Below are 9,138 nucleotides of genomic sequence, written 5' to 3' on the forward strand. Positions count from 1 at the left end.
CTCTGAGCTGCTGCTGCTGGCTTTCTGTTGAGCTGACTGTCTGAACTGAGCAGCCATCTCAGAGATGAAAGTGTTGACCTGCAGCTCAGGTTTTGTGTAGAAAACCTCTTTACAGTTGGGACACTGACACGGGACACTAATATTCCAGTGTTGAGTGATGCAGGTTTTACAGAAGTTGTGTCCACATGGTGTGCTGACTGGATCAGTGAACACATCCAGACAGATGGAGCACAGAAACTGATCTTCAGTCAGCAGACAGCTGGCAGCAGACACATCCACACTCTGAGGACAACAAGTGAGGAAAAACAAAACTATTACCTATGTTTTGATTCATAAAATCAACCAATGATGAAGTAATATAAGTCAAAGAGACAAAATAAACAGAACCTACTGCAACAGGTGGAGAGAGAGAAAGAGCAGCAGGTGGTGTTGGTGTTGATATTGATGTAAATGTTACCAAACTCACACTTAAACGTTGGTGCAGCCTGCAATATTGATTTCAGGCCATTGATGATCAAGTTCCAAGTTCAATGAACACAAACTAAAATTAAAGCTGCAAGCAGCGTTGGTCGGGCCCTCGCACGTAGCACGTCGAGGTGTGAGGCGGCCACGTTGCATATTCTGGAGCTCTGCCAGTGTGGCTGTTAATTTGCCATGGGCTTCGGACGCTGAACAAACGTGTTCTTCACAATATACGACTATAAATGAACATGTAGTTGTGTTCGGGGCAGGACTGTTATCAAGCACGTAACATTTGGTGCAGATGTGAGCATGTACACTGAAGTTGAAACAACTTCCTCTTTCATGGCGAATCATTGATTTTGGATGCCACGCCACGGGCACGTCGTTTCACGAAAACTTACCATTTGTACAACTTTTAATCATCAATGTCTTTAGACTGCACAGCAAAAATCTGAAGTCGGTCGGACTAATTCTGTATGAGGAGTTTGTTAAAGTACGGAGCCTGTAAATCATCCAAAAATGACCATAAGATTCAAAATGGTCAACTTTCTGTTGTGTTTAGGGCATCGCTCCAAGAGGCTTTTTTGCACATTTGGGCATGATACATGTGCCATGGGGGCTTCTTCATTGAAGATCACTTACTGTTGCCAGTAGGTGGCGCTATGACTATGGGTGAATGTTGTCTTGTACATGTGTTTAGGGCAGGACTCGTTTCAATCGATGTGAGCATGAACAGTCAAGTTACAACTACTTCCTGCATCATGGCAAAGAGTTTAACTTTGCCGCCACACCACCGGCACACCATTTACTGCAAAGTCATGAGTTTTACAACATGGCTTCATCAATGCGTTATTGGTTGTCTGGGAAAGTTTTGAATTTGATATATCCAACCTGCTAGGAGTAGTACATTAAAGCATAAAACATGTCATTTCCTGTTGCCAGCAGGTGGCGCTGTGACGTTGAGTGAATATTGGCATGTGGATTTGTTCAAGGCAGGACTTTTTTAGTACATTCCAAATTTGGTGGAGATGTGAGCATGTACACTGAAGTTACAACAACTTCCCGTTTTATTCCACGAAAACTCACCGTTTGTACAACTTTTAATCATCAGTGTCTTTAGACTGCACAGCAAAAATCTGAAGTCGGTCAGACTAATTCTGTATGAGGAGTTTGTTAAAGTACGGAGCCTGTAAATCATCCAAAAATGACCATAAGATTCAAAAAGGACGACTTTCTGTTGGGTGTCGGGCATCACTCCAGGAGGCTTTTTGAGACATCTGAACATGATACATGTGCCACAGAAATTTCATACATGTAGGTGAAATGTGTGGTTGGGCTGCTTTGTTAAAGGTCACTTCCTGTTGCCAGAAGGTGGCGCTATGACTGTGGGTGAATGTTGGTACATGTGTTCAGGGCGGGACTCTTAATAAACGTGTAAAATTTGGTAGAGATCTGAGCATATACAGTCGAGTTACGACAACTTCCTGTGTCATGGCGAAGCATGGAACTTTGGTAATAACCGTTTGTACGACTTTTAATCATCAGTGGGTTTAGACTGAACATCGAAAACTTAAAGTCGATTGGATTGATTCCCTCGGAGGAGTTTGTTAAAGTACAAAGTGTTCCAAAAATGACCATAAAATCCAAAATGGCAGACTTCCTGTTGGGCTTAGGCAGTGGCTCCAAGAGGCTTTTTTGTATGTCTGGACGTGATACACATACCACAAAAATGTCGTACACGCAGGTGAAACTTAGTCCGGGGGCTGCTCTGTAGGAGGCGCTAGCGAGCTATTTTGCCACGCCCATGCCTGAAAGTTTTTTCACCACTCCTGAATTTTGTGCAAAGTTTGGGGAGTTTTCAAGTAGGTCTAGGCCCCCAAATAGAGGTTACTTTGCAGAAAAAAGAAAGAAAGAAATCCCTGCAGTTTCAATAGGGACCTCGAATGGTTCGTGCCCTGGCCCTAATTAAAGCTGCAAGCAGCGTTGGGCGGGCCCTCGCACGTGTAAAGCGTCGAGGTGTGAGGCGACCATGTTTTGTCAGAAACAGCTTACTCTCTGTTACCAGTGGGTGGCGCTATGGTGTTGACTGAATATTTTCATGTAGATGTGTTCAGGATGGGACTATTATCGACCATGTAAAGTTTGGTAGAGATCGGAGCATGTACACTAAAGTTTTAATAACTTCCTGTTTAATGGCGTACCGTTGATCTTTGAAGCCACGCCACGGACATGCCCATTGAAGAACATTCACAGATGGACCTCAGTTAAAAAAGATTTCAGGCCTGAGTGGAACTTCCTGTCTAAGTATAGCGCTATATATAGTTTTTATGTGATACCAGCTGTTGAGACACAGTAGGCCAAAATATTATCAGCTGTACTGCTTTACAAAGGCAGACAGCAGTAAGGACTCTGCAGAAACAGGAAGTTGAGAGAGAAAAACCCATAAAACCATATATATTCTGTACTTTTGTACAATCCAAAGGGCATCTCACCAAGGCTAGTTAGCTTTTAGCTTGTAGAATACGGTCACTGTGGTTTGGTTCTTACCTCTGTTTTACTGCTCTGGCAAAATATACATGTTGTTTTTATCATGGATCACACAAATCTACAGCATCAAATCTTTTATCTGGTTAAACGGATGTAAAACAGTCAGATTCTGGTTTGAACTAAACTTTGACCAAATACTGAGTCAGAGCATTTTGGCTTTGTAGGGCCGTGTACTCACCAGGGTTTGGCAGAGATTCTGCTGTTTTGTTGAGAAAAACCTGATGGATTCAGTTGAAAGTTTCTTCAGAGAGAAACAGAGAGACTTGTCTCGACTGCAGCTCTGCTGTTGCTCAGACACACTTTCACTTTCATTGGAGGAAATGTGACGTTGCAGCTCTCTTCGTTAACGGTTGCTCCTTCCTTCGTTCTCTGTCGTTAGATTTAACTTTTGGGAACTTTGTCTTCTTTTGTTGAAATAAAACTGGTTTATATTCTTTCAAATCTGATTAATTTTGCTCCTCTTTCCCTTTTGCTCCTCCTCTGCAGGGAGGTTTTATTGCCTCCTTGAGAAAAACCTTGACAGCTTTGGAACAAGATGAGTTTTTACTTTTGGTTTCTTCTTCTTGTTTTTCTATAGTGAAAGTATACAGCAGCCAAAATAACATACAATTACAAACAGACAACATAACAAGTGGTCAGTGCAACATTTTCAAGAACATACTGTGTGCTTTGATCAACAGGCTACAACGCTCCCTTTACAGTCCCTCTACAATCCCACAAACACTCCAGTGTTAAGCTCACTGTTTAGTCTGTTTTTTTACTTTTCTTCTACTTTCCAATCTGTTTACCATCTTTTCTTTACGTGACAGATTTCTTATTGATCACATAACAGGGGAAAGTAAAGACACACTGAGATGGAAAACTTTTGTCACTGGGCCACAAGAAGGCTTCTCTGATGTTGAGGTTGTAAAATAGGCCTATTGTATTTATATTTTTACAGAGAGTAGTAGGCCTTAATTCCTTTCCAATGCTGGAAACCAGGAAAATTAGTGTGTCTAAGAAAACAGGTGATTTATAATGATCATGTGTATTTTCATGCAGGATTTTGAAACTCCTAAGGTTTAGGAACTGTCGAAATTACAGTTATTTATGAAGAGCATGTTTCAGGCTGCAGATTGTTATAAATTAGAGGGCTTGTATGAAATTAGAGTGTGAGAGATAAAATTGTGTTAGACCAGTCAGGTCCTGGACTATGCTGCAAGAGAGGGAGAGCTCAGATGTGCAGTTCAGTGGTGGTATTTCTATGAGATCACCAAGCTCAGAAAATAAGTGATGACATACTTTGGCTTCCTGGGGAAAACACTATTTCTCTAAATTCTACTATAAAAATATTATATTGTTTAAGAAATGAGGAACCATGCAGCTGAGGTTAATGAAGTAAATTAGGGATGTAAACTAGTCCTTTTAATTAGTCCTAATTAGTATCATAATAGAATTAAATCGTGAGGTGCCAAGAGATTCCCACCCCGAGGAAGGACTCTCCTGACCCTTTTCCCTTCTGCTGTGATGCAGTCGGCTCTGAAATAAGTCTGTGTGTCTGGCTTGTTGTCCTTGTCATGCTGAATTGACTCTGTTCTCGTCCATCGTCTCCTTGGTGGCCTCACAGTAGTTATGGAGCACAAAACAGGCGTCGATGACAAAGGGAAGGTCGGTTAATGTCCATCGCTCCAAACCATGCTTTCAGTATGAAATGAATATCTGTAGTCACAGGTGGCTGCTATGTTAAGAGAAAACCTCCCCTTTCTGTTCAAGTAATCCATATCATGTATAGATGGCTGCTTTATTTCCACATGGGTCCCATCCACGGCAGCGATGCACTGAGGAATGCCATGGGCTCGGTGAAACCCACAACAACAAGTTCCTCTACTTTGGACACAGTGACAGGTAATATACACAGGGCCCAAGTGGACAGTAATCGCGTCACATACATGCCTTACTATACTCGACACCACCTGTCTTGACAATGCAAAGGCGTCTGCCGTCTTGCCTAATCTCCCCTCGTCTGCTAAATAGTACAGTGTGCAGGCAACTTTTTTGACAACACTGACAGGCAATCTCATTACAGTTGTCTGCCTTTCGATGTGCAGGCGAAGCAGCTCACTCAAAGTCAACAGCTGTCTTTGGCTAACGACAATTCTCTCTCCATTCTTCAGCAACAACCACTTCGTTCTCAAAGCTGTCCCACCAACTAGGGGTCTGACCGGGTCTCATCCAAAACTGGCAACGGTGTCGCAGGAGTGTTTTCATTAGCAGTGCCCTGCCTAGTATTGCATTCTGACACCTCTGTTCCGCAATATAGTGGGAGAACTGAGCATTTACATGTTATAAGCCCTGTTACCACAGTTATTAGCAGCAATATTTTTGTCTACGTCCACCATTGGACAGAATCGTCAACAAAGCAGTCAGCGGTGCACAATCTGACGTAAAACACAGTAGATGATGTCCCAGGCAAAAACTCCGGTTTTACTATTTACACAACAACACTGCAACCGGCGTCTCTTAAAAACTTGGTTTAAGTGCGTTTCCGTGTGGACGAACGGCCAAACCGCATTGAAAAAGTCACGATTTTGAAAATACCCGTGTTCGTGTAGACAGGGCCTCTGTATATACTCGTCAGACCTTTTCCTCTTTGGCTGTTTCTTGGCCATCTCTCCTCCTTCACAGTGCCTGTAGTCCAGCATGTTCCAGCATGCCGGTGTAAATAACTCTCTCTCTCTCCCACTGTCCACTCCCCCCATCACTCCTGTGCACGAGCAATAACACCACCTGTTGCTGATTTGCTGGAATATTGTTAAGGACAAGGTCCACGCGACTTTCTTTGTTTTCCATTTACAGAGCAACTGCTGTGTAGAAAAAAACAGATTTTCTTTTTTCAGAGCACACTAAAGGCAGAGCTAGTGAACGGTGAGGAATTGTGTATTAAAATCAAATTGTTAAATGGTCTTATAGGCTAATTGATAAGTCACAGCTATACCCAACATCCCAGTACACCAGACAGCTACAGCTGATAACTGGCTCAATTTTTAATGATGACGTCCACCCTTTGCACAGCGGTTTATAGGCCGAAAGTGCAGAATAAAGCGGTGTAAACTAGCTTTGTTCCAGCAGCCGTCACTCAGAAGAACAAGAGGCACAGATGACATAAAAGCAACATTTACTTAATAATTTTATTTATTTAGTGATGATTGGAGTACCTGAGTACATTTATTATAGTTTAAAACTGTTTTATTATGTTTATCTATTGTCTGTGTTGTTTCTAAAATGGGAGGATGACTCATCTTCCGCAAAACAAATCTACCGGGTAAAAATAAAGTAAATAAAGTAACCTGAACGTGAAGGCAGGAAATGCAGTTATTAGAATAAATTAGACCATATTAGATCAAATAAAACAGAGTGAAAAAAAATTTTGTTGTAGTAGTAAGTAGCACTGTGACACGTGAGGAAAACATTTACAGAAAGACAGGGAAAAAACACATTGATTAGAATCTAATCAGCGTTGTTTTACTCAGTGTGATTGACAGGAGAGATGATCAGAGGGGCAGAGTTTTTACCACCATCATTAAGACAAGGACTAAAGTATGGGTAGAGTTTCTTAGTGAAGCAGCAGCCAGTAAAGGAGTAGATAAGAGCTGCAGCATCAACGTCATAAAAAGAGACCAGACCCTCCTCATAATCCACAAACAACCCCACCTTCTCAGGCTGAGACTTCAGAGAGAGACGGACTGCAGGGCCAGCAAGAGCTTTGTACTCATTTTCATTCCTCAACCATATCGTCCAGAAACCTTTCTGAGGACTCAGAGTGATTTTTCCTTTCCTGTTGATCGACTCTCTGGCCACTCCTAAATCCCACTTAGTCTTCCCTTTAACATGAACCTCGTAGTAAAATCTTCCTGAAGAGAAACTCTGCTTTGCTAAGACATTAGGACAATAATCAAATCTCTCTGGATTGTCTGGGAGATTCTTCTTCATACCAACATGTTTAACTTGTTTTCCATCATCAGACAGGATGAGAGCAGGATGTGCTGTATCAGGATCGAGTGTCACATCCACTGCATACTGCTGGACCCTCTTCAGCTCGGCCTCAAGCAGCTTCTTCATCTGTTTACTGAGCGTCTCCTCCAGCTGCTTCACAGCTCTCACCACAGTCCCCTCATATGAAGGTGGACGGACGCTGACTTCTGTCCAGTCCTTGGTGGGTGGAGCAGCGTTCAGGGACGGGAGGCTTTGGAGGAGGTGGAGGTGGTCTTCAGAGCGTGAGAGCTGCTCCACCTCAGAGCTTCTCTTCTTCAGCTCAGAGATTTCCTGTTCCAGCTCTTTGATGAAGCCTTCAGCCTGTTTCTCTGTCTCTCTCTGCTTCTCTTTGATCGTGTCGATGAGCTCGGCCTGGCTTCTCTCAACAGACTCCTTCAGAGCGCTGAAGACCTGAACACCACCTGCTATCTCTCTGTCTGCATCTTCCTTACTGAGCTCCACTGAGCGTTTGATCTCCTGAATCTTCAGTCGTCTCTTCTGGATCATCTGCTGAGTTTCAGCCTCTGTCTTCCCCAGCTCGGCCTTCTTTCCTTCATATTCTTCTTTCAGAGGAACAACATCATGTGTCTTGTGGTCTAAAACAGTGCAGAGCATGCAGACACACATCTGGTCGGTCTTACAGAACAGCTCCAGCAGTTTATCGTGCTTCGTACACATCCTGCCTTCCAGGTTCTCCACAGGGTCAATCAGCTGATGTCTTTTCAGGCGTGAAGCTGTCAGATGAGGCTCCAGGTGAGTCTCACAGTAGGAGGCCAGACACACCAGGCAGGACTTCAGGGCCTTCACTTTGGTTCCAGTGCAGAAGTCACAGGGAACTTCTCCTGGTTTGGCAGCTTGTTGCTCTGAGCTGCTGCTGCTGGCTTTCTGTTGAGCTGACTGTCTGAACTGAGCAGCCATCTCAGAGATGAAAGTGTTGACCTGCAACTCAGGTTTTGTGTAGAAAACCTTTTTACAGTTGGGACACTGACACGGGACATTAATATTCCAGTGTTCAGTGATGCAGGTTTTACAGAAGTTGTGTCCACATGGTGTGCTGACTGGATCAGTGAACACATCCAGACAGATGGAGCACAGAAACTGATCTTCAGTCAGCAGACAGCTGGCAGCGGACATATCCACACTCTGAGGACAAGAGGGGTGAGAAAAACAAACTTGGGATGAAATCAAGGTCAACTGCACCTTGCTGAAGATACTACAGTATGTTCTCACATGTGTTGAATTGACCTCTTGTTTTGTTGTTTGACTGTTAGAGCATGCTGTAGACTCCAATATAAGAAAAATACATACAGTATGTGACAAGTGACTACACTCCTCACATTTTTCTAAATATTTTATTATATCTTTTCATGTGACAACACTGAAGAAATGACACTTTACTACAATGTAAAGTAATGAGTGTACAGTAACACATCACACAGCCATTATGTCTAAACGTGAAAAAAAAAAAGTGAGTACACCCCTAAGTGAAAATGTCCAAAGTGTCAAGATTTTTTTTGTGGCCACCAATATTTTCCAGCACAGCAATAACCCTCTTGTGCATGGAGTTCACCAGAGCTTCACAGGCTACCTCTGGAGTCCTCGTCCACTCATCCATGATGACTTCTTAGAGCTGGTGGATGTTAGAGACCTTTCGCTCCTCCACCTTTTGTTTAAGGATGCTACACAGATGCTAAATAGGGTTTAGGTCTGGAGACATGCTTGTCCAGTCCATCACCTTTACCCTCAGCTTCTTTAGCGAGGCAGAGGTTGTCTTGGTGGTGTTGGGATTGTTATCATTAAAACTGACCGATATGGGATTTTTAACTCTGATACCAATTTCAATAATTAAGGATTTTAATAGCCGATATCGGCCGATGTTCTTTTTCCCCCTTATTTTAAGAAACGCACAACATAAAGAAAAAATTTTCCTAACATTTGTTATGTTGAGACCTCAGCAAGATACCATTACATAATGCAGGTTATGCTGACTTGACAGCTGTCCAAAAGATGACCATGACACCTTGCACAAGGAGGGCAAGACACAAAAGGTCATTGCTAAAGAGGCTGGCTGTTCACAGAGCTCTGTGTCCAAGCACATTAATAGAGAGGCGAAGGGAA

At 43.0% G+C, this 9,138-nt stretch overlaps 1 protein-coding gene across 4 annotated transcripts in view; it reads right to left on the reverse strand.

The window, feature by feature from the left end:
- The window catches only part of LOC123962339 (E3 ubiquitin-protein ligase TRIM21-like), a 12,655-nt gene that overhangs the window by 1,450 nt on the left and 2,067 nt on the right, over window positions 1–9,138 (reverse strand). The window contains exon 3 of one of the 4 annotated variants that reach the window (XM_046038398.1): window positions 6,163–7,699. The exons of 1 other annotated variant lie outside the window; for it this stretch is intronic. In XM_046038398.1, coding sequence (XP_045894354.1) covers window positions 6,511–7,699 — 1,189 coding nt within the window. In that variant the 3' untranslated portion in view covers window positions 6,163–6,510. Of the gene's footprint in view, window positions 1–6,162; window positions 8,164–9,138 lie in introns of those variants that run through there. 2 more of the 4 variants (XM_046038397.1, XM_046038399.1) reach the window with 2 other exon arrangements.

The sequence above is a fragment of the Micropterus dolomieu genome, linkage group LG22 (genome assembly GCF_021292245.1).
Source record: "Micropterus dolomieu isolate WLL.071019.BEF.003 ecotype Adirondacks linkage group LG22, ASM2129224v1, whole genome shotgun sequence".
Lineage (NCBI taxonomy): Eukaryota > Metazoa > Chordata > Actinopteri > Centrarchiformes > Centrarchidae > Micropterus > Micropterus dolomieu.